The sequence below is a fragment of the Coturnix japonica genome, chromosome 2 (assembly GCF_001577835.2).
Source record: "Coturnix japonica isolate 7356 chromosome 2, Coturnix japonica 2.1, whole genome shotgun sequence".
NCBI classification, from domain to species: Eukaryota; Metazoa; Chordata; class Aves; order Galliformes; family Phasianidae; genus Coturnix; species Coturnix japonica.
The window spans coordinates 93,039,418-93,065,712 of record NC_029517.1 but is presented as its reverse complement, the minus strand read 5'-3'; the positions used below and the strand labels follow the sequence as shown (position 1 = coordinate 93,065,712).

Here is a 26,295-nt window from a genome sequence, read left to right as displayed (position 1 = left end):
GAGGCCCTCCCTTCCCACATTTCAGTGAGTTTTTACAAAATTCCACAAAGCAGAATGCCCAGGAGGACCCCACAATAAAAATGGGAGGTGATATGAATCAAATGGAGGATTTTCCATCTCTGGCATTACCTTCACAGTGGGGGAAATTGTGAGCTGCAGAAATGCATCTGTTGCACTGTCTCCCCGTAACATCTGTTTGACACTCGCACTGTCCTGTTGTTGGCTCACAAATGCTGTGCCGGGAACCATGAGAAGAGCACTGACATGCTGCAACACAAAACAACATCCAAAATATTGGTAGGGTTCATCTTGTACATACCAAGCAATAACTTTCAAAAACTCTACTATTGTAGAGCTTTTGAGTACTCATCAAGTGTTCTTCATTTTTATTTGAAATTAATAATTCACAGGGTTCTCACCTCTGTTGGTACAAGTTTGAGATAATCTGTTCCATCCTGACACTGTTTTCATCTTATTGGCATATACAAGTATAAATCGATATGAGAGAAAGAAGGGATGCCATCCAAAGGGACTTGGACAGGCTTGAAAAGTGATGAGCCCACATGAACTGAGTGAGGTTCAACAAGACCAAGTGCAAGGTGCTGAAATTGGGTTAGGGCAATCACAGACTGCACAAATCCTGAAAAGAACTCACTGAGAGTAGTACTGCCAAGGAGGATTGGAAAGTCCTAGTGAACAAAAAGCAGGAAATGAGCTGGCAGTGTATGCCTGCAGCTTAGAAGGCCAACAGTATCCTTGGCTGTATCAGAAGAGAAGCGGCCAACAGAATGAAGGAGATGATTGCCTCCTCCTGCTCTGCCCTTGTAAGGCCCCATCTGGAGTAACACGTCCAGGCCTGGGGCCACAACACAAGGAAGACATGGAGCTGTTGCATCAGGTCCAGAAGATAGTGATTGAATCTTACTGCTTCAAGCTCCTACATAATACACATATGGTAATAAAGCCACAAAAAAATAAACAATACTGCTGTAGCTCAGAAAACAAATTTTTCCTCTGATACAATCTGAGGATGAAATGAGTTATAACTACTATTTCACTAACAAGCCTGCCTATCCCCTAAAAATGAATAACAAACCCGCAGGATTATTTTTTGCTAAGATTAGAGGCCTGATCAATTATCATGCTTACACAGATTGTTTTATTTTTAATATATTTGAGAGAGAAAAACAAAAAACAAACAACATTTCCTTTTGTACTGTATGGTAATGAGACAGGAATCACTGAGTAGAAAGAGGAAGGGCTGTTACTCACGCAAGCAGCTGGGATAGCTGTAATAACCTGGAGCACACTGGTCACATCTAAGTCCAGCATAGTTAGTATGACACAGACACTGTCCTCTAGGATCACATGTATCATCCACTGAGCCAATGGAGTCACAATTGCATTCTGCACAAAGGGAAAAAATGGAATAACTAAATAACCTGAGGGATGCATCTCTAAGTAAGGAGTTATTCAAAACAGAATTTGCAAAAAATAATAAAAAATCACTTTTAAATGTCAAATAATTATGGGGAATCCAGACAAAACATAGTTTTTCCACCAAATACAAATATCTTCAAATAAATGTTTATAATATCATTGCCTCCTAACACACTGATAATCAAGTTCTTCCTGAAACACTATGGTTTTTAGATCTATTCTTATTCCTTACAGAATATCTATTTAGGGAACAAAAATGTATCTTAAAATGACACAACAGAAGTATTCAACATTTTTAAAAGATAATCATTGACAGAAAGCATCTACAAGGCCAGACTAAGTCTGATATGTGAGAATAATCTCACTACTATGATACAGGAGGCACATTGTAAAACTTAACAACTAGCTGGATGGGTGCTTCCCTTGGATTTATCACTGTTTTAGGCTAAAAGTTCTATCACAGATAAGACCTGTTATTCTATGGAAATGATGCTGGAATTTACACAGGTGCACATTTTGTAGGTACATGAATGGCAGCCCATCTGGGAATCCCAGTTGCTAAGGTCTGCAGTTAATCACTTGTATTATACAACTAAAAGAAATGGCTGACTGACAGAAACATAAAACAAACACCGTTCAAGTACTTTCTTTCTGTTCCATGTTCATATTCCCGGTTTCCCCTTTCAGTTCCTCCTTCTACTACAGCCAAGGATAGCTGGCTTTGCTGTGTTTACTTCAAAATATAATGGAAAGAAACAGGATTTGCTAGGAAGTTAGTGTAATAAAAATGTAAATGGTGATGCTTCCAAAAACATCACCACCACAGCTGTCTACTACATAATGCTTGCTCCTTATTTTAATTGCATCAATTAGTTTAAAAACACTGATTTTTTCTCCTATTGAAAAGGAGATTGAATACTACAGGCTTCAACAAGGCAAGGCCAGACAGGCCAGTTTTAGTTGCAACAGCCAAGAAGCTATCAGAACTAGCTCCCTTCAGAATATAACACCTCCAACCGGGAGTATCAAGCTGGGCTGCTCACCTTCTACCACTGTCTACAGCATGCTGCATTAATTTACATTTGACTAACAGCAGCTTATTTTAATAGAACAAGCCACAAACCACAGCAGTTTTGAGTAATCCCATTGGCTGTGTTTTCAACTATTTTTCCTGCCTTCTACTATTTATTTTTCTTGCTCTCTTAAACTTTTATGTCTCTTTTCAGCTTTTGTTGTTAAAAAATTGAACGTATTCACTACACATTTGATTTGCTTTAAGATTTCTACTTAATTCAGTTCAAATAAAAAGATTACAGTATTTTAAAGCCAGTAAACAGGGTGCACCAACACAAAACTTGATTTTGATGCACCAACACAAAACATTTTTGAAAGCTAATCTACTCCAGACCATAAAGATACAGTCATGTGGTATCATTTTATTCCAACATTGTGTTTGGTAACACAGTGTAATACATCTTTGAGAGTGCTTAAAGAATCCTGCTATTTGTTGGACATAAACAAGCACACAAAGTCCAAAAAGAAGTCTTCTATAGCCATGAACCTAAAATAACAAGGAAGAAGGTGGCAAATCGTGATGTTCTATATAAATCCTGTACAGGAAATTGTGCATGAGCACTTAGTAATGTCTTACATTCTTTTTCAGTGTAAAATTCACTGATCACAGAACAGTTTGAGATGGAAGGGACCTTAAAGATAATAGATTTCCACTTCACTTTTTGGGGGCAGGGATCATCAAGTATTACTAAGGATTAAGGATCTCTCATTCACTGTAAAGGCAGACAAAACCTAGGGGCAGATAGGACTTGATGGTACCCTCATGATCACACAGAAGTATTACACTTTTCAACATTATTCTCCTCCAGTATTGATCAGTTTTCCTTTCATGTAAACAGTAGGCTAGTCCTTGACATCATATACACTGGTAAAACCACACGGAGATCATGCATGCTTCACATTTACATGTCCAAGGCCTGTTACACAGTATTGAAATGAGTAAGAAGTCACTGTGAAGGGCAAAATGTCACTTTAAATTTACAAAAAGACAGGTTATGCGAGGAACTAAGCAGATCCTCTGCAAAAGTTAATTAGTTCTCCACAGCTCTGCTGACTTTTTTTTATTTTTACCATGCCAGTTCCTTGCCAGCAGTCAAGTATTTTCTGTTGCTTTCAGCCTCCATTATTAAAACAGTTTTCATATCTTTTAGTTATTATTAAGACAGCTGTGCTAACTGAAGCTAAATCAGTCTGATCTCAAGAAAAGCCTGCATAATTCCCTAGTGTGGAAACAATGCCTGGAGTTAGTGCTTAGAAAATGAAAATGCATGAAGATTTCAGTATAAAGGAGTGTCTTGCTCACTTACTGATGTGAACATGACTTCAACCCCTGCAAAAACAATACATTGCAGTTAGCCTATTCAGGGGTCTGTTGGATCCTATAGATGCAGTCTGTAATCTTACCTTCACAGACAGGGTAAGAGTGGTGGCCAGGCTGACAGCTGTCACACTGAAGTCCAACTATCCCTGAGCGACAAAGACACCTTCCAAGAAAATCACAGACTTCAGGCTGGGTACCCATTGAGTTACAATCGCACACTGCAACCGAGAAGAGTATTTTCAGACACAGTCTGAGAGGAGGTCTGAGAAGAGAGCTCTCTTCTTTCATCATTCAAAATAAATAAATAAAATAAAGCCTCATAGTCAAAATCTTCTCATCAGACTGTCAGATTTATTTTGTTTCTTATTAGATTTTATTGATTGCTCTTCAGTAGGAATTAGTAATGAGGGAGACACAAATGAAAATCTATTAGGAAAGAATCTGGCTAAAAAGTAACTATGGAGTTCAATGTCAGTGAGAAAGCACACTTAGACTGTCCTTACTCATGGACAGACTCATCAATCCTAAGTGGTGAACCACAGAAAGCATTTCCCCCTTTTCTAGGCTAAAATTAAACAATTTATGGTTTGGGATTTACAGTCTCAGGAGGGAAGGGTTAGTAAGATCTATAAGGTGGCAGTACATATAATTAAAGTACTCTAAGAAAAGACAGTTTCCTGGTACTGATATATCAGGCTGCCCTTTCTCATCAAAGTAAGGTTTCAAACTAAAATTAAATAAACCAAAAGATAAGTAACAGAAATGCATCAACTGGTATTCTAGATATCGTCAGGCATAAATTAACTAGAATCTGACAGCTGCATCATAAAATAGTCAGTAATCGATTAATAGAGGCATTTTTAGATAGGAATCATGGCTCATCAAATTTTTCTTTTTTTTGACTTCCATGAGTTTTGGGAGAGTTTCTTATAAACACATCTCCCTCCTAAAAGAATTCCATTTCTCAATAAAAAGTATGGATCTGCATTTTTGGATGTGAGCGCTGAAAGGGAATGTTTTGGCTTACCCCTGCAGAAAGGGTAATGAAAATAGCCAGCTGCACAGGTATCACAGGAAAATCCCTGAAATCCAGTTCGACATCTGCACTGCCCAGTATTTCCATCACAATCACCACCCAGCACTCCTGCGCCGTGGCACTGGCATGCTGGAGAGAACATTGTAAAGAAAACATTTGCAGTGTTACAAATCTTAGAGTATTTCACTTGGAAGCCAAGTGTTGGCGTTTACACTGGAGAGCCGGCTCCAAGAATAAAAGAGATGATGGAACTTACGCAGACACTGTGGGCCAAAATGTCCTGCACTGCAGCCACCTTTTAGAAATAATAGGAACAAAAAGAAAGGAACAGAAGTAAGCACATGAAAATATGAAATTTCTCATATTTTTGCAGATAAAATGATAACATTACTTAGTAATTATTACTACTGAACAAAACTATTTGTATGATCCTTACATTAGGATCCTTACATCAGTTTGAGAGCACTAATTCTTCAGATAGAAAAATTTCCAATTAGAGACACCCACCTTTCCTTCACCTTCAGACTGAAATGCTACAGTTGAAAATGTAAATAGTTTTAAGACCTATTTTTTCCTGCTTACTTTTCCTCATTTTATCATTGCAATTGTTTTTTCTTCTTCATTTTAAATGTATGTAAGAGAATATGCAACAGAGCATACTTATGTCCTACATGATATATTTCTGATGCTATCCAGGGATGATAATTGTCTACCCAAAACTAAAGCTTTGTGAGCTATAATACTAACAGCAAACATTTTCAAGGGGTTTAGAACTTGTAAATGGATGTGCACTCTCTACCTATACCTGTTTTTTGGTTGTGGTTTTTTTTTGTTTGTTTTGTTTCTTAGTCAACACTAGTACAAAATTAATTATGTTGCTTTTAAGATATTACAAAGTATTCTAGAATTTTTGTTTGTTTGCTTGCTTTTTTAAGTTATTAATCTTGAAGCATATTGCAAGTATTTACTTGATCTGGCACAGGCTGTGATGTCTCGATACTGCAGTATGATGACATATGCTAAAGAACCCACAGAGGCAATCACTGTACGTATTTCAGACAGCTTCAGGGTGGGCTAAATAAGAAATACTTATCCCTCAAAAATTCAAGTTCTTTACTGCCAAAGGCAATGTACAATTTGCCAGGTGTAAGAAGACAGCCCAGAAACAGAGGCCAGTTAGCCCTAAGAGATTGACACTGCAAAGCAGCTGACGAGTGGTACATGTCAGAAAGCCTTGATGGATCTGTTCATGAGCATTTAACAAGATGGTCAGGCTCTTCTGCAGATGTTTGCCAGAGGGTTGCTGAACTGTTTCTGATCCATAACTTTTTGGAACTAGCCTACTAAACTGTTTAATATGAGTAAGACTATGTGATGAACTTACGGTAAGAAAAAAGGCTCTTTGAAAGATAAATAGCAACGCTGTCAAAACTACTGCATAAATCTTCCTGAAAGAGCGAGTGCAGCTGGAATAATGAAAAACAATTAAATTGGGAAGACAAACAAAACACAAAGAACTTGCCTATTATGTCACCAGCTATAGCGTCTCTTGGATTTGGAGAAGGATAAACAGGAATATCTTTAAAACAAAACAAAGTATAGTTTAAAGAGACACACTTATTTCACTAAAAATCATGACAAATCATAAAGTTCTGTCCTGTTGTATGGGAAACTGGTAATCACAGCCTGAATCTCTGATAAATCAGCTGAGGCAAGTGTAAGGTCAGAGGTGGGAGCACAGGTGAGGGTAATTCAGCTGTGCTCCCGGAAGGGGTGGAGCTTGACTCCACTTCTCCTAGACTTCATATACAGGCTGACCAGCACTAAGGCAGCATTGCTTTGAGATTGCTCCTCTGTGGAGGTTGGATAGCCAGCCTCAGCATTTCCCAGTCAGACTGAGGCATCAATATTGGTGAGTTGTTCCTATATATAACCTTTCAGATATCTAACACCATCCTTCTTGTGTTATTACCATCTTTTGTATTCCATCTTACACCTGTCAATACAAAAGGCATGATAATTACATGACTCTAGAAATCAACTATTGTTTGTTCCCTTTCAGTTTCAGTTAGGAAAGGGCTAAGAAACTTTTAACTTTTGTTCTCCAAATAAGGTAAAGTCTGTCCACAAAGAAACGCATGAAAGTCCAAACATCCTTTGGAAATGATACTACATTGCTTTCCTGATCTCTCTGCTTTTTTTACTGAAAACTTTCTTGATCTTGACAGCATTATGAGAGCTATCTAGGGAATAACCTATTTATTTCAAAATTTTTATATCTGGATGAAAGTTCATCTCCTGCATTTGCCATTATGACTCAGTACCCAAAACCCCAGAATCTGTGACAAAATATTCCTAACTGTTGCTTTTTTTAGAATCAGATCACAGAGTCGTAAGTTTTTTTGCAGTAAACACAATTCCAATGTTATATCATCTTCCTCAGGGGAAAGCATTTAATTTTCTCAATTGTCAATGCTTAGTTTTAATCTGTGTTAAAGTAAAAAATCTAATTTTCAATTAATTAGCGTCATTTGATTTCATTCTGTTACCATTTTCACTAAGCGGAGGCACTTGGCATTTGTGTGACATTATTTTTTCTCACGTGTTTATTTCCTTTAAATAAACTTTACAAGCATCTTTCCCTGAATCACTTAAATTTAATCAAACCTGTAACCTTCCCTTCAACCATATTACCTATGCTTATCTGCAGTCCAGCAAAAGTATGAGAGCACCACTGACAGCTTTATGCTCTGACAGGAGGGCCTTTCTAACATTATCCAGGAGGTAATTTACAACTATTTTAAATTATTTCCAGAATCTTCTGAGAGCCCGCAACTTGGTTTATTAGAATTGCAAATTCTGAATCCTTTGAGGCCTAGAGATCACAAAACCATTTTTTCCCTTCTTTCTCACTAGTAATAGTCTACTTTCTCGTTTAATTGAGTTATACATAACGACCCTGAGACACATTTGAACAACTGGTCCAAGGGCTTTAGGACTGGAATTCACAACTTAGTGACAGAGAGATGTCTTACATGAATTCTGAGAATGCAATACAACCTATTTGATTTTCAGGGAACCATTGCTTTGTAAGTAAACCAGACTCTGTTCAGTGTTATGACTACTGATTTCTCAGAAAATGCGAACATGAAAATCTGAAATACCAGCTGAATCAAGTGTAATGAAAACAGTCCTTTAAAGCACATTTAAAATGCTAGAGAAGAGACATTTCTATTTTCATACTTACGGATACAAAACGGAAAACTATAGAATCCATCAGCACAGTGTTCACAGTTTTCTCCCTGGAAATTCCACTTGCAGAAACAGCGGCCTGATCCTTCCTCACAGCCCTCTGCACGCTCCATATCACAAGGGCAAGCTAAGCAAGGATCAGAAATTTAGCACTTCTTGGAAATGAATTCATTTGCCTTCTGCAGCAATGCAACATGACATTATAATGTTATTTACAGTTGCGAGTATCTCATTATTTCAAGAATTAATATCTGCATGCCAGTTCATATTTCCCAAGTACTCTATCACCAGTTAATTTTTACAATACTCCTTAGAGGTGAGATCTATGTTATTCTCTTAGTGTTTAACTTTAATTCAGAAAGCTGCACATTATTACTACATTGCACAGCTATTTTTTTTATTTTTTTTAAATTTAATAGTAATTTAAAAATTACTATTTTCTGTGGCTTCCACTCATCTTTCTCCTAAGTCTACGCTACACTAAGCATCATGCCCCATTCATCTTCCTTTACGCTCCATATGCAGCATTACAGTAGAACTTTCATCACTATTTGACCTTCCATCCATATCAATACCCAAACACAACAAACCATAGCTTCCTCCTACTTGTCACAAAGCTCCATCAGCCAGTTCGTAATTCAGTTATTTGCTCTTATCTATACTTACCTCATCTTTTTTTAATGTTATATTAGCAATTATCCCATTGCACTAACTACTATAGATGATTCAGCACTAGATAAAGTAGAAGTAACAATCGTAATTGCTGTAATAACCTTCTGAGTTAAAAAACAAAATTTACAAGTGACCAAGAGCCAACAGATAACTTATATGTAAATAAGAGAGCTAAGAGAAGCAAAGTCACAAGGTTATGAGACAAGAGTGGCTTCTCAGAGCTCATGCCAGCTGTGGGGCTTGTAGTTGATCCTACTTCCTCAGCAGCCTTTTATGGCTTACTTCCTGCTATTGTCCTGCTGCTGGACTGAAGCCAGGTGTGTTGCAAAGAACATCATTGAGGGGGTCTAAAGCAACACAATGTCATCTGCAGTTCTTTTCAAACGTCTTTTGAGAACTTTTTTTCTCCTCCCAAAAATATGCATCCCCTGTACTTGTTATAGAAAACAAACAAACAAAAAGCCTCAAAACCAAAACATCACCACCATTATGAGAAGATACTCAATATGGAAGACCTTACATATACAGCCATCAGGAGCTCTTGCTGGAACTCCATAAGGACGATAGTAGCCTTTTGCACACTTCTCACAGTTAACACCAGCTGTATTATGCTGTGCAAAATAAAACAGGAAGAGAATGTGAACTAAAAAGGGGAACTTGGAAGGAAAATTAAGAAACAATAACATCCTTAACACTGTTCCAATACACAACTAAGAAAGGATCATCTCAGGAAAAGGACAGAAAAAGAAGTATTTATGCACTAAAGACAGCATTTGTCATTTGATGTTCTTTAACTACCTATTCTCTACACCTTTCTGTATTGCAGTATCCACACATAAAGTAGCCGGATTTTCACTTTAAATTATGAAACTGAGTCACTTAACAGAAAATAATTTCAATCTAGGAATAAAATTCCTCCTTTTTGCACTATCACTATTCATTTATTTTATCCTGCTTTTGGTTTTGCTTTGTTTTTGTGCAACATGTGCATCATACAGACAACTGCACGGAGTTTTCCTCACACTATTATTTCTTATGAATACACTGTCCAATATTAACAACAGCAAAATAAACCAAAACCTCATCAGTCTACATGAAACGATAGTTTATAGAATATAGAATAACAATGGTTATTCCATTAGAAAAATATGCATCTCTGTAGATATGCTTTAGAAGCACAGAAAAAAATCATACGTATTTTGAAATACAGTAAAAATACATAAAACTCAAGTGAAAAAAGTCCTGAGTAAATCACAACTCCTGCAGTAAATCTCTTCCTTGTGGTGAAGGCGACAGGAGCATGCACCAGTGATGGGGTTCATTAGTTGAGCAGTTAGAAGTTACAAAACGCTGATGGAGTCTGTCTTATGAGCAGGGGATGAGAGAAGGGAGTAAACTTTGCTTTGGAGCAACCAAAGCAGAGGACATCTGCCCTCAGCCCCCACATGCTGTTTAGTTCTTCCTCAGGGTGTGTTGCAACACACAGCCGCAAAGAGAGACTTAATGGTGCAGCTGGCAGGGCAATTGATGAGCAGTGCACTTAGTTATTGTGGTTGGTGTTCTCAGTTTGCTCAATAGTTCTAGTTCTGCCAGGTGCTTCCTCTAGCACCTCCACAGCTGAGCTACTGCTGAGAAAGGTTAGATTAGGAAAGGTGATCTTCACATCTCACAGTAGATGGGGATGCATCAACTGTTGCAGCACATAGCCTGGCAAGACCCAGTAGTGCTGCTCAAGACTGCAGATCTACTTGAAGATTGTGCAGCAGTGGACTCAACATATCACAGGGTGTGTTCGTCAGAGATTTCTACCACCCAAGGCACAATAGAGGCCTCATCCTGGACAGAGCTGCAGGTGCTGAATGCCACTCTCTGGGTCTGGGACGAACAGCTTATTGATAATGATCAGAAAACACACTAACACCACTGACATTGCAGTAGGTGTATTACAGACTGCCTGAACAAGAAGGTGGATGAAGCATTTTTTATGAAGCTAGAGAAAATCTTGCAGTCATGGGCCTTGGTACTCAAAGATAATTTTAACCACCCCAATACAACGGGGAGTAAGCAATTCAGAAGGTAGTTTTACTTTATCAAAGACAGTTTTGGGATGCAGGGACTTATGAATGTGAAGGAGAAGATACTCTGCTCAAGACTCCCACAAACAAGGAAGAACTGGCAGAACATGTGAAAGCAGAGGGCAGCAGAATGCAGTGACCATGAGACTGAATTTTAAGATCCTGAGACACGCAGGAAGGACCAACAAGATGAATCTACCAGATAACATGAAAAAAGCTCAGCACAGAAATGTTGACTGGAAGAAAACGAACATTTCTTCTGCTTGTGCTAGTAAAAAATAATTCTACTCTCTTCTGATTGCTTTTTGGACAATATTGATTATCCTGTGACAAAAAGATGGAAAACACCCTTTAAATTTTATTCGACATCAGCTTTTTTTTGGTTCTTAAATACAGACATATTTTCAAATGCACAGGAAGTCAATAGATACAAATCACACCTCTGGAGGTCCCTTCTACAATTCTATGTTTTCAATACCAAAAACCTGCCTTCTTGATACCACCTATGTCCTCATTTAGTCCTGATGATGAAGGAGAGTTCTCTGCATTTTGCTTTGGTAAAGAACCAGCTGGACTGTGTTGGTATTTTATTTAGGAAGTTTTTACTTCCCTCTATTAAGCAGAGAAATGGTAGACTTCGTAATAACAGAAAAGGGAATTTTTTGTAGTTAATTTAATTGTTTTATTGTTTGGCTTTATTTGAGTCACATAGAACTGCATGTAAACACAATTTATGTATCATTATACATTGACAAGGAATGTTGTATGACGCAAATTATTTTCAGACACCTATTTTCTTATTCTGATTGCAAGTAATAACAGTAGAGTAATAAAGACATTTAAACCAGTCAGCCTCATAACTATTAGGGCAGGCACAACTCTATAGTACACGTTCTCCAAATAACATTTACTTAAATGACCAAAATCTTTTTACCTGGCAGTTAATGCAGACTCCTCCACCTTCATAACGCCCATGAATATTTAGGCTTTCTCGACGCTGATCAACATCAGCATCATAGTAGCAGTCAGTGGCATGTCCATGGCAATTGCAGGCTGAAAAAGTAATACGCCAAGTCAGCTTTCATTATCGTGCTAGAATTCATAGAATCATAGAATTACGACGATTGGAAAAGACCCCCAAGATCATCCAGTCCAACCATCCACATACCACAAATATTTCCTGCTAAACTATGTCCCTCATACAACATCCAAATATTTTTTTAACACCTCCAGGGATGGTGACTCCACCACCTCCCTGGGCAGCCCATTCCAGCACCAAAACACTCCTTCAGAAAATAAATTTTTCCTAACACCCAACCTGAACCTCCCCTGGAGCAACTTGAGGCCATTCCCTCTATTCCTATTGCTAGCTACTTGGGAGAAGAGGCTGACTCCCACCTCACCACAACCTCCTTTCAGGCCATTGCAATAAGGTCTCCCCTGAGCCTCCTCTTCTCCAGACTAAACAATCCCAGCTCCCTCAACCACTCCCGATCAGACTTGTTCTCCAGGCCCCACATAGCTTTGTTGCCCTTCTCTGAATACATTCCAGGGTCTCTCTTACCGCAATGGGCCCCAAACTGAACATAGTACTCAAGGAATGGCTTCACTAGTACAGAGTACATACTGATGATCACTTCATTGCTGCTGCTGGCAATACTATTTCTGACACAAGCCAGAATGCCATTGGCCTTCTTGTTCACCTGGACCCACTGCTGGTTCATGTTCAGCTGAATGCTGACCAACAACTCCAGGTTCATTTCTGCTGCACAGTCTTCCAGCCACTCTGCCTCAAGCCTGTAGCATTGCCTGGGGTTGTTGTGACCAAAGTGCAGGACCCAGCACTTGGTCTTGTTGAATTTCATCCCATTGGCCTCAGCCCAGCTATCCAGCCTGCCCTGATCCCTCTGTAGGGCCTTCCTGCCTTTGAACAGATTGACAGTTCCTCCCATGTTAGGCTCATCTACACATTTACTGAAGGTGCACTCAATGCCCTTAACCAGATCATAAACAAAGATACTGAACAGGACAGGCCCCAATACTGACTTCCTGGGGAATACCACTCATGACTGGTCGCCAGATAGATTTAACTCATTGACACCACCAATAAAGCAGAGGTGAAGAAGACAACTAGATTATTGATATATACATACACTCATATGTTTTGCAGTACACTCTAAAGCACATATTTACCTATCACTGACTGGATTTTCACGCTAGAAATACAGGAAGATCATCTAGACATGAGGAAGACATACTCTCATGAGGAAGAAATCTCAAAACTATGTATTTATGCATAAAAACAGAATTAGAAATCTCCAGAAAAATGGTCTCAGCAGTTTTGAAAAGATATGAAAAACATGTTCAAGTGTTTTTTCTACTATCCCAATTTCCAAAAATACATCTGGGTTGAACTGCGCTCACTATGTATTTACTTCAAATAAACAGTTATAGATAAGTTATACATATTTAAATAAAAAGATATACACAAAAGGAACTCACATAGCCATAAATAAAGAGACATCAACAAACCTAGCTATATATGTACCCAGCTGCTGTTCTCTTAATGGAGAAGTTTTAAGCATAAATTCATTCTACTGCCTGAGAATTTTGGATTCAAAAAGATGTACTGTCTGAAAAAGTGTGGTATAAAGAACAGTAACAAGAGTAATAATAATAAATTGCTGTGTTTAAAAGGGCAGAATTAGATGATTGGGAAAATGAATTTTCCCCAGTTTATGGTTGCTTAGAGTTTCAGCTGAAAGACTTTGCTTTCAGGCACCTCAATGTCACTTGCAGATGCCCTGGCCTAGGAGGATCACCTATTGAAAACATCTGAGATGCTTCCACTGATATGTTTGTAATGTTGTATATGCATCAGCTGGTTTTACCAATCTCCTTACATGAAGGTGGGAGACCTAGAGCTAGAAAACCCCCTACTGATTTACCTTCAACCAAAAGGCCAAACAAAACAAATTCCAGGACCAGGCCAATATTTATGACAGGCTTACAGAAGAGAGCTAAGATGAAAAATAGCTCTAGGCTTTGAATAGATCCTACAAGTACAGTTTGAGTAAAGAAAATGTATCTAATTTACAATAGATCTGCTATATGTAACTCATAACTTGGTCACTATGGAAGATATTAGTCAAATTAATCTCTTAACTTTGATGCCTTTGTTCATGGAAAGCTCTGTCTTCACTGAAACACTCCAGAGCTGTAATACAATTATGAGTAAGAACGAACAGTAAATGAGAAGAACAAATCATAAGCAGGACCATGGTTTTAACACAAATTTATTTCCTTTTTTTCTTGCAGGAACAACAAGAAATTTTTTGAAAGAACCCAGAAAGCAAAAAAAGGCTTCCAGAAGCATCTAGATGCTAGGTAAGCTTTAATTACAAATGTTAAGCACTCCAAGAGAACCTTCCTAGGAGTTACTAAAGTTATGACTTTATAAAGCAATGGACTTCACACTCAGGAAAACCTTCCCTTTGCCTGGTGTAGAGGATAAGACAATCTGGAAAAAAATGGATTCCTGGAAGTACTTCAAAACAAAACAAAACGGTGAGAACTCTGGCCCTATTTCATGATGAGGGAAGAATTTCCTTATAGTGTAATCCTACCAAATACCATTCAAATTACCTAGTACAACTGGGAGTACAACTCTTGGAAAACCGATTCACCAAGTGCTGTGTGATCATGCAGACAAAGCTGGGAAACTGAATCATTCTCTGCATCTCCTCTAGGCCTTTATGTCTTAATAGCTTTGGACAAGGAAGCCTTTTCATAGAAACTGTCAAAAGCAGAGCTGAGGAAAATCATCAGATTCCCTCATGGTTTGCTGCCAGGAACCAGATAGGTCAAGCCTAGGTTCCCTGGCTGGGTTTTGATAAATAGGATGTTGATTCAAGATATTAAGTCAGCAAATGAAAGAAGTGATTACACGGGAGGAAAAAAAAAAAAGAAAAAATTTGCTGGAAGTAATTGAAAGGAATGAAGATAGGATGTTTTTTTCACCCTCAGCCCAACTGCCAGACAAAATGAGGATCTGTGCACTGAAATGAATATTTCTCTTTCTCTACACAAAAGCTCTTTCTAGCCAAATTCTCTGTGAGCTACATACAGCTCGCAAGTATGTCTGTTTGATGAGAAATAATTTGATCAAAGTAACATTTTCTCTGGCAGGTGAACACAAGCCCTTTCTACCTCACAAAGCGCTTTCTTACAACTTTGAGCCATTTGGTGGCCCACACTGTTCTAGAAGACTGGCCCTATCTCAAGTTCCCACCAACCTCTTTCAGCTTCCCCAAAGGAATCTCAGGCTGCTGGGAAGTTAACGAAGCTGTTTTAATTCCCTCACTAACAGCTTCCAAAAGACGCCTACACCTGGCCAACATTCTCAACAGATCACCTGGAAGTGCTAGAAGCAATCCATTCTAACAAGTGTATTTTTTTCAGAGGCGGTTAGAAGCTAAGCTGTTTTGGCTCTGAATCTTGCAGGTGAACTTTTATAAACTCATTCTTCCAGGGACGTGACATTATTTATGCTCTTTCTCTATCTCTTCCTGGCAGAAAGCATTTTTCTTTCATAGAGGGGAATTCAAATGAGGTTTCAAATATTGTCCAAAAATTGTGTCCCGACATGTCTATCTCTGATCAAATGTTTTAACAATCTTTTTTTTCCCCCCTCCCCTCAACACTCTAAGTACTGCAATTTTGATTCAACAAGCAGTCTCTTTATTCCTCAGGTTATAGAGGTATATGTTTATTTGGCTTTCAGATAAGCTTCTCCTGCTAACGGTTTGTACCCACCAGCTACATTAATCTTAGGCAGACAAGTTAAATAACTTAGGCCAGACACCAGGGAAAACCAGAGGCTACCAAGATATTTGCTCAGAACAGAACATGCACAGAGATGGCTAGTGCTGTACCACAGCTACTGTTTGTGGTCAAAAAGATGCATAGCGTGCAATCATGTCTGACGTCACATACCCCTCAATGAGAAGACAGTCTATGTGGTCACCCTCACACTTACACATTTTCTTTAACAAAAGTATTAAACACATGGAAGATGGAAGAAAGTTCAAGGGACTTCTCCAGCTTGGCTATTCAGTCTGTGGGTCTAAAGCACTTCAAACTCTTTAATAAGGAGTACAGAAATAAAGACACGTGCAGAGGGGACTCCTCAGCAGGAACATCTTTGTGACTATGTGCATCAGATCAGTGAGAAGCAACTGTTGGCTTGAGAAAGGAGTGCAACCCAGACCCCTGTCAGCGTTAAAATGACAGGAAGCTCAGAGTAGACTGCTTACGAGCTCAAGACAAGCAAGGCAGAAGAACTGCACTGTTTTAGGGGTAATGTGTAACACTGCCAAGATAGGACTCCACAGCTGAAAGGCTTTTCAGACACATTTCATGGTTATTAGATTGTAAATTTAGGAGTCTTTGGAGACATGACATTTTGCTCTGGTTCCTGTAACAGTGAACATGCTCAAGTCCCAAAGGACAGATTTCTTTCTAAAAAACTGTTTTATGAGAGAAACTTTTGAACTGTGTGCCTTCATAATATAAAAGATATAGTAGCTACTATGACAAGAACAATGAATAACACAGATCCTCTTCCCAACAAAAGACAGCAAAGACTGCATCATTTCTTACAGTTCCCAGCTGTAAACTAAATACTTCACTGACTGCATCTTGCCATACTTCACTAAGTTCTTCTTATTCCCTTGAAAAACAAAAATACATGCCACACGGGTAAACCTGCAGAGTGCCCTCTGTTGACAGTACACAAAAACTAGATGTCACAGCAAGTGTTCTCTCATGACACATCAAGTAGAGTGACCTGCAGAGCTAAGTATTTATGCAGTCTCTCTCTCACCTGCATACAAAGGCCTTTGGCAACAGGGAGGCAAGTTTCAAAGCTGTACAAGATGCATATAATCTCTGTTCTGCTAGGGAAGACACAGTGATGACTAGGTGGAGATGTTGATTTAACATACTACAGGATCATTTCAACTTTTCTTATGCAATATTTTCACATGTATGGTGATATTCATTGTTCAACAAGAAGAGAAAAAACACAAGTAACGTTCACTGCATTGTTTAGTCCTTTGTGCAGAAAGAATTTTCTCAGTACAGAAAAAAAGGGTGTCAAAACCTACTGCATGCTAAGTACTTACAATGGCTAATTCCTACCCATTCAAAGGCCCTTTTAAACAAACTTATTTTTGACTACTCACGTTCACATATATTTGTGTTCCCGGCTGTTGCAGGTTGCCACCGTTTCTGATTATAGCCAGGGCAGCAGTGGTCACAGGTTTCCCCACAAGTGTTATGCTGGCATTCACAATGAAACCTACAGAATTAAAGTCACTTATTATACTGAAGTTGGATTTTATTTTACTTTTTTCTTGATCATGTAATTATTCATGACTGGTTACTTTAATTATATGACAAAGGGCTTGTTAGCATAAATGAGTTATAGAAAACATGTATCACTGGATTCAATAGACTGGATTAAGAAACCTTATGCTAGAATATTAAATCAAGCTAATATATAATAGCTTAGGATGTACCCAATTTAGCTTCATTCCAAGGCTCAGGCATGTTGACCTACAGTAAATCAAAACATCTATCCTCCTTCTATGCATGCCTTCATCATTTTTCAGTTATGCTTTGTTTACAATTACTGTCTTTATTAAACCACAATAAGAAATCCATCTTGTTGCATTTAAAGTAGCTCATACTATTTATCAAGAAAACACGCGCCATATTTACTTTGATTTAGCTGAATAGCCTCCATAAGTGCAGGCTCTTATCATTAGATCTTGTGTTGCTATCATGCATAGCAACTGAGTCCTAGGAGCAACAAAAAGACCCTGAGACTGGAAAGGCTTTTTCCCATTATCTGTGTAGCCCAATATCCAAGGGGCAATATAATTTTAGAGTAAACTGTAAATTCTGTAAACTTTCCTATAGATTATAGATACGTGAATTACTAGCTGTTATCCCTTTTTAATTCAAGCTCACTGATAGAAAAGTACATTTATAAATGAAGGTATAGTAAGATAATATACCCATTCTTTGACATAAGTATACTCCTGCTGCCAAATGTCTGAAATGACATATTATTTGCTAATTGCTCGTGTATGTGACAATAAAAACACTTCTTAAACAATTAAAGGACCGTAAAGATAATTGTAAAATACCCCAGGCAGACTGCAGCTGCAGAATAACTGCTTTTGCAATTATTATTCTAAACAAACATTATTTAGAGTCAGATATCTGAAGGACAAACAGCCATCCATCCTAAGTTCTGCTCATGCAAAATATTCAAGCAGAAAAATGCAGACAATTCTACCAAATTTATGGCTTTTCTCATCAGTAAACTAAGAATACAACATAGAAAGTCATGTTTTACTTTTATAAGTATTTATATAGTCAGTTCACTCAAGGGAAGTGTCATTTCATCATCAACAAGGCCAAAGCTCCAAGCAACCTGATTTAGCTGTAGATGTCCCTGTTCACTGCAGGGGAATGTGGGGCTAGATGACCTTCAAGGTCTCTTACAACTCAGGCAATTCTATGGTTCTAAGAGAAGGGTATAATACATTCAGTTTCTGATTTTATTTTTCCAAGGAATTGCCAAAAGCACTGGAATTTGTCTGAACTCAATACTGTTCCATATCTCCACTGTGTTCACTTTGTTCATGAGTTGGCCTTCTAATTTCTCCTGTTGGGAGATGATAACAAACTATGTTTTCCAAAAAGAACTAAAGATTTCTAATGAATTATTAAATTTTATTTCAGATAAAAAGAAAATCTAATACTTATTATCTTCTACTCAGCTCTTGTGAGGCCCCATCTGAAGTACTGTGTCCAGGCCTGGGGCCCCCAGCACGAGAAAGACATGGAACTTTAAGGGCAAGTCCAGAGGAGGGTGAATAAGATGATCAGAGGGCTGGAGCACCTCTCCTATGAAGAGAGGTTGAGAACTGGGCTTGTTCTCAATGAGATCTCCGGGGAGATCATTGAGGCCTTCCAGTATTTGAAGTGAGCGTATAAACAGGAGGGGGAATGACCATTTAAGAGGGTGGACAGTGATAGGACAAGGGGGAATGGTTTTAAACTGAGACAGGGGAGGTTTAGGTTAGATTTTAGGAGGAAGTTTTTCACACAGAGGGTGGTGACTCACTGTAACAGGTTGCCCAAGGAGGCTGTGGATGCCCCATCCCTGGAGGCATTCAAGGCCAGGCTGGATGTGGCTCTGGGCAGCCTGGTGGTTGTCGACCCTGCACACAGCAGGGGGGTTGAAACCAAATGATCATTGTGGTCCTTTTCAACCCAGGCCATTCTATGATATTTCATATAGAACAGTTCTTGAATGTTTTCACACCAATTATTAGCAGACTCTCATTTTTAAAATGTAACAAAAATGTACAGCTGGCAGTAAAAAAGGACATCTGAATACATTTGCTGACATTAAACTAATGTCATGCTCAGTTTACTTACTGGTATTGGTTTTCAGCAGTTTTCGCTCTGCATACTTCAGCATGGCCATGGCAGACACAGCGCCCTCCAATGCTGATATCTTTGATGCTGTAGTAATACTATGGAACAAGCAGAGTTGTATTCTTGTATTACGGTATAAATATCAACATCAGTTATTTCTACATTGTTAAATCTTGCCTATCAGAATTTTAAAGGCATGATTTTACAAAGGGGCAAAGCCAAGGAGTCAATTGTCAAATCTGTATTGATGTTATGACTTAGTGTGAATCCCAGCAAATCAAAGTCAGTGCCTACAGGGTGCCTGATAGTAACAGAATGCATTTGTAGGTTTGTGCAGCTCACAAGAAATACACACCGCTGTAGCCTTCCACCCTCCAGCAGCTACGCATCATCATTACCTGAGCTCAAAACTTGCTCAAAGACAGCTTGAGGATGGAGAAGTGGAATACAGTTACAGCATTAGTTTGTGAGACTTTGGTCCAATCAGCAAATAGGACACACTTCTGTGAGCAGCACTGTTTTGCCCATTCAGTCATACATGGTCACAAAACACTAGAAACAGAACAAGATCACTTCCTTGACAACATTAATGCCACTAGAGGATAAAAAGGGTCAAAATATTTTGCAGTTCTGTCTCCTGTGCTCTCCCATTCACAATATGACCCCTGTAAGAGGCTATACACTTCACTGCAGGTGGAGTTGGCTGGCACAGAAAGAAGCCTCTCCAAGGCTGAGAGCTTTTTCAACTCTCTCCAGCTTCTGTAAAGTTACTTTGTTCTAGGCGGGTGAAGAACAGTAGATAGGATATAAGATCTCATTATTTTTCTGAACAACCTCTATTCAAATACAGAAGTTAATTTCTATCCATGCCTACCATTTTTGGACTGTAAATAGAATTTGTGCTTCCAGAGCCTTCAGCACAGCTAGAATTGACTACTGTGACTCTTGTAATCGTATTTGACTGTTTTTGTTTTTCTTTTATTATAAAGTAAGATTTTTCACAACCAGGTCTACAGTTACGTGCTGCTTAGCAGAACTATACTGTACTACTAACAGTAGTTGTACTGTTACTGCCTAGTAACAAATCATATTAGTAACAGGCCAAAACAATTAATAGGTCACAGTATAGACATAAAACATACCCTATAAAATTCAGTCTGCCATGAATTTAAACCATTAATGGAAGTCAGGCAGTTACTTGGACAGGAGAAGAGAACTCGTCTGGTTTTCATCTGTTTTTCTAGTAAGTTGAACAGTAAGACTTTTCTTAGTAATATTAACTCTTTCCTAGACTTTGACGGTGTCCACAATGAGAATTTGTGCTCTCTTCTAACAATTCAATAGAATACGCAATGTTTTATTCATTTGTCCTACATACTATGGCCATAACATCAAAAGTACCTTACATTGAGTCTATGCTGCTTGCCAGGTAAATACTGCATTTACATTTGCCTGTAAGCAACAACTTAAAATTTACTTAAGACAATGAAGATACTTAATGTGAATACTATCAAGAAACTGGAACATTTTAGGTACTTGATGCAAAAACCCATACACGTGTGCAGTGCCTCACCCCAGGGTTTCCTCCAATTGTTACCAACTCTTCATTTTAAATAAAGAGGTTAAAAATAACAATATAATATGAAGTTTACAATCTCTCTGCTATGTGAATTTCTATGCATTTTTCCCTTAAGGTATTTCCTTACATGGGAGCAGGACTTTGGCTGTTTAGCCCTAAGGGATAGCCCAAAATCCACTGAAAACTCCTATGCATCTCTTGTGTACAAATAGAGCCTTTTGAGTTGGCTCTTTGATTCCTGCTCCTGCAGAAACTCAGGTACCATTTCCTGCAGATCTCTTTGAATAAATAAGGGAAAGCAATGTGAAATAAAGCTAATGAGATCTAGCTCCTCAGCTCTGTGAAAGACAGTTCAGAAGATTTCTGGAATGGCTCCTAACAGTTCCAATGATGCACTCAATTTCTTTTAATATTTGAAACCAAGGAAAGAAGATAGTCTGTTAAAAATCATTATTTCCCCTATAATGAATATACCTCTGTGAAAACAGTACTTACTCTGCGGGTTACAGTAGGGTCTCGTTGAGCTTTTGATATCAAGTGGCCAAGAAGTGTATTAGTTCTGAGAAAATGAAGGCGGATGTTTGTTGCTTTTGTGAATTCTTGAAGACTAGGGGAATAAGTGAAGTTTTTTGCTCCTGGGCGGCCATTTACCAAAGAGACTACAATCTAACAAGAAAAGTAAGTATATTTTTATTAAAACTTATCAGCTGCAAGTATCAGTACTGGGCACAGAGCCAGGTTGTGAGTAATAAAAGAACCAAAAGGTTTACTATTGTTTCTGAGCACATTTTCAACTGCACATACTGAAATCAGGATATAAAACACTCCAAGAAAAAAAAACGTGTCTTGGACTCCCCTGAATTTTCACTGCTCATATCACAATGCCCTAATGGTGTACCCACAATAGCGGGTACACAGAAAGAATATCATTTGACAAGGAAAAAAAAAAATAGGAACAGCTACAAATAGTTACATTAACAGTTGATAGTGTCAATGGAAGTTTTGCCTGAGTGAAAACACCAGATTTTGGCTCTTTCCCAAAGCACATTTATTTTTGGGTTAAGGCACAAACATTCCTGGAAAATATTATTGTTACCAGGTCCAATGCCTAAGAGCATATTAACAGCCTTTCAGAGGAAAGTACACGATGTTACTTGAGAAAATCCCTTCACATGAAAGCAGGTTTATCTGACTTTCCAAACAGGTGCTCCAGCACTTATTTATTTTTGAACAAAATGGTGCCAGCAATCATGAATCTAAATTAAATTAGCAAATTAATATATTAGTGTGCATGCAGACCTCCGAGTAAGGAACTTTATTTATTAACAGCCAGACAACAGATTTCTAGTTTCAAACATCTGCCATAAAGTGAAGTGTGCATTAGAGATGGCACCAGCAATGTTCTACATAAATTGTTCTTGTAAAAATGTGTTGCATTAGTAGGCAATTTCTACTTTATACTACAACTCCAGATTCATTTGCACAAAACTCTGGACAACTCTGGCGTGGTTTAGATGTGTGTAATTACTGCATGAGACATAAAACAAGAACATCAGCAAGAGTGAACAGTACATCCAGGAGTTTAGCCTCAATTCAAGTCAGACAAGTCACATTTCTTCTTATCAAGGAACAGCGACTAAACTCAAAGCAACACTTTTGCAAGCACATGTAGTATACTGACTGGTTTACAGCATTTGGTCCCATGAGGAATTCATATGCTGTAAGTTAATTCACACGCGGAAACTATGCAGAAAATGCAGTCAGTATCTTCAAATGCAGATTTCTAAAGAGAGGTAATCTAAACCATAAGAAGGAATCCATACAGGCAGCCCTGCCCACTGGTGTAAGTTAGAAAAAGTCAGCTCAACCTCCTAAAATTTCAACAGCTACATAAATTCATGGCTACAGATTTATTAATTTAGTTTCAAGCAGTAATAACAAAAAAAATCTTTATGTTCTAGGTTTTTATTGTAACTGCAAACTTCTGTAACTGTTCGTTTCCACCATGACACATCATTTTTCTAAAAGCACTTACCTCTCCATTTTCAAGAGGCACAATGCGAGAATACTCTGTAGTGCAAATGACATCGCTATCCCTCTTCACAGGAACATTTGCTTCCTTTCCAAAGCGTTCCAAACAATCTGCTTTGGAGTCTGGACAAATCAGAGTTATTTTTATATACACTATTGTTCTAATTTAAATTAACAACAAAATTTTACCTGAAAGCAGAGATTTTTTTTCCCCGTAGTTAAAGATAAAGACCGATTTCTTCACTTAAAGCATAAAAATGAAAATTTCTAAATATAAACTGTGAGGCTGGTAAGACACTGGAACAGGTTGGCCAGTGGATTCCCCTTCACTGGAAGCACTCAAGGCCAGGCTGGATGGGGCTTCATGCAACCTGGTCTAGATGGAGGTGTCCCTGCCTATAGCAATGGGGTTGGAGCTAGGTGATCGTAAAGGTCCTTTCCAACCCAAACCATTCTATGATTCTATGATAAAACATTTCTCATAGTAAGTCATTCAATGGTGCTTGACAAGACACTGCACAATCTTTCCAATATAATAACAGAAAAATGTATCTATTCCAAGATTTCATGCTTGTGTATCACAGAATCATGAAGGTTGGAAATGACCACTAAAATCTAGTCCAACCATTAATCCATCAGCACAGTACCCACTAAAACCGCACCCCTCTGATTTTTGCTAGGAATTCTTTAGTCCAGTGGGATGAACGACACTGCAGCTCCAATATACAAAAAGGCAAGATAAGCAATGCAAAGCAAAAAATCCCAGCGGACTGACAAACACTGACGTGTTGAGTTACAGTTTTAAAATATTGTGCTCAATTTTAATCACACTCTTTTGACTCATCTATCATCTATAACTAAGACAAGCACTTTTGACATCCGCTGTCTCCACTACAGCTGAAACATTCAGCAAAATACATGGCCCGATTTTCCAGCAAACAATTAAAGAAACCTGCCTACAAAAGTGCAGCAATGCAAGAATTAATACTTACGAGCAAAATATTGCCAGGGAGTGTAAGTTCTTCCAAAGTCCACCGATCTTTCTAAGATCCAGAGATCTGGACGAGGAGAATTCGCAAACTTGATAAGAATATAGGCAACATGGAAGAGCTGGAAACAGAACATACAGAAGTATTATCAGAAACTTAGTTCTAACACTGCAAAAGTACAGCAATACTAAAATGAATGCCAGTAAATCCCTTTTCTGTTGCATACAGTGAAAAAGTTATCCCCTGCTGTTTCATTTCCATTAAAATAATAGGCCGGATTCTCGGCTGGTACTCTCTAAGTATTTGTATCAACCCTCCTCAACTGGCAATGTGCTCCAGTACATTAAGAAAGCTGCAGAATGACTGCACTATATGCCATCTATTACATTTCAGAATGGTTCTGTTCCACATCTGACTGATTGCTCAGGTGTGTTTAGGGTATAGTACTTAGCCTCCAAAAATTAGCATCTCAATTCACTGAGATAAAATACTTTTACAGAATCCTGCCACATTCTCTCTGCTTGTTGCATTCCAGACATATAACTATGCTTGTAGTCAAGGAAAATAACATTAGTCAGAATGCACACTCTTTACACTGGTACTCCTTTGGCTGTATTTGATAATAATCCAAGTTATCTGTTCCCTCACTACAAGGATATTTCTAGATAACTTTGCCACTTTGTAAGTAACAAAAGCAAGTCTCTGCAGTTTCATGTGTATCAAATATAACAGGAGAGATTTTTATGACTGGCAGGTCTTACATATTCTGAAGCTACTCAGAATGTGTCCCAAGCTTCCCAAGGCCACATTCTTAATACGTACCACGGACATAGACAACAAAGGCAGAAAGCTCCCAGACACTAGAGCAAATATGGATTTGACATGAAATCCTACTCTAAGTCAGATTTACTTAGGTCATTAGACTTCAAACTACAAATATGTATAAGCTCCCAATCACAAACTGGGACTGCCATCTCTTGCCATGCCTGGCCTATTCAGCTGTCAGCTGGGACCAGTTCAGTGGCTCTCACAGCTGTCTGGGCCACCAAAAGCCAGTTGCAAATGGCCTGTAATAAAATGGAGCAGAAATCTTTGTCCCTGTCCAGTACTGTGCATGATTTACTAAGTAATGGCATCAAGTAAATAAAGTGGTAGTCATTCTGTTGACAAAACCATTACTTTTCCCAGAGCTAGAAATGATGACTACACAGGTGGAATACTGTCCTCCAATTACTGATTGAAGATCCCCAAATCAGATGTCAGACACAGCTGAATACTCTGAAGACTATGCCAAAATTTGCTCCTATTGAGTTTCTGATACTCAGCTAAAGTAGCTTCCTCCACTTGACAGCCACATTTAAGAGTAGGGATTTTGGCCACACAGCCCTTACATGCCATCCAGTATGGTTATTCAGCATGAAACTGAGCACCCATAGGGAAGGGCCACAATTACGTAATTCCTAAAAGAAAAATGGTTTATGTTCTTAATTTTGGACAGTGGGATCTCTCAAAGCTAGGTCTGCAATGGGCAGGCAATTGCTTATCCATTAATATTCTCACTTCCCCTGTGCTTTAATTCTATCCTCACATGCTCTATTAAGAATGGAGGACATTCTGCACATTCATCAAATCACATTTTATCAAGACAAGCAATATAGAAAGCTTGTGGGGACACAGCAGAAGCATACAAAAAGGCAGGCTGTGTCCTCCAGTATGCTATTTGTAGCCATGTACTAAACCACTACAACAATGACCTTCTACCTACTCTCCAAAAAAGCTGGTGGCACCTGCCTCAGCCTGTCACACAGCTATTGTTTTCTTTCCCTCAGATACTACTTGAAGTGCTGATAAGCCCGTCTCTTCTTGTAACAGGTGATGCCTTCTATAAGCACAAGCAAAATAGTAGCAGTAAATTCTATTTCCACTGGACTTTTTCCCAGCTGAAAAACTGAATTATGACAAATTCTCACTTAGGTATCAGTGTTACCCGAGACTTCAACCTTTTAAACACAACTAATGAGAACAGTGGCCAACATGATTCCACACAGTAGTTTTCTACATAACAAAGCTGGACTAGCACATTGTGCTCTTCGAACACCTGTGTGACAACCGCTATTCAGCTGTGGAATTCACAGAAGCTCAGAATTGTAGGGGTTGGTAGGGATCTCTAGAGATTGAGTCTAACTCCCCTGCAAATTAGAATTGGCTCAAGCCTACGACTGCTCCATGGGAACATTCAGATCATGTGAGGCTCTCCCAACACCCCATAGTTTGAAATGCTGCTTGGATTTGTATGGCCACACTAGGGA

General features: G+C 38.5%; 1 protein-coding gene and 1 long non-coding RNA gene across 2 annotated transcripts in view; one reads left to right on the top strand and one right to left on the bottom strand.

Moving 5' to 3' along the window:
- LAMA3 (laminin subunit alpha 3) overlaps positions 1–26,295 on the bottom strand; it is a 102,705-nt gene that overhangs the window by 64,529 nt on the left and 11,881 nt on the right. Inside the window, 12 exon segments of the mRNA XM_015855427.2 lie at positions 130–267; positions 1,273–1,407; positions 3,919–4,053; positions 6,394–6,450; positions 8,119–8,250; positions 9,316–9,406; positions 11,805–11,923; positions 17,116–17,231; positions 19,388–19,485; positions 21,462–21,632; positions 23,002–23,120; positions 23,990–24,107. Coding sequence (XP_015710913.2) covers positions 130–267; positions 1,273–1,407; positions 3,919–4,053; positions 6,394–6,450; positions 8,119–8,250; positions 9,316–9,406; positions 11,805–11,923; positions 17,116–17,231; positions 19,388–19,485; positions 21,462–21,632; positions 23,002–23,120; positions 23,990–24,107 — 1,429 coding nt within the window.
- On the top strand, positions 6,633–17,262 carry LOC116652949. The gene is made up of 2 exons (XR_004306199.1): positions 6,633–6,783; positions 14,189–17,262. It is a non-coding gene; the product is annotated as an uncharacterized LOC116652949 (long non-coding RNA).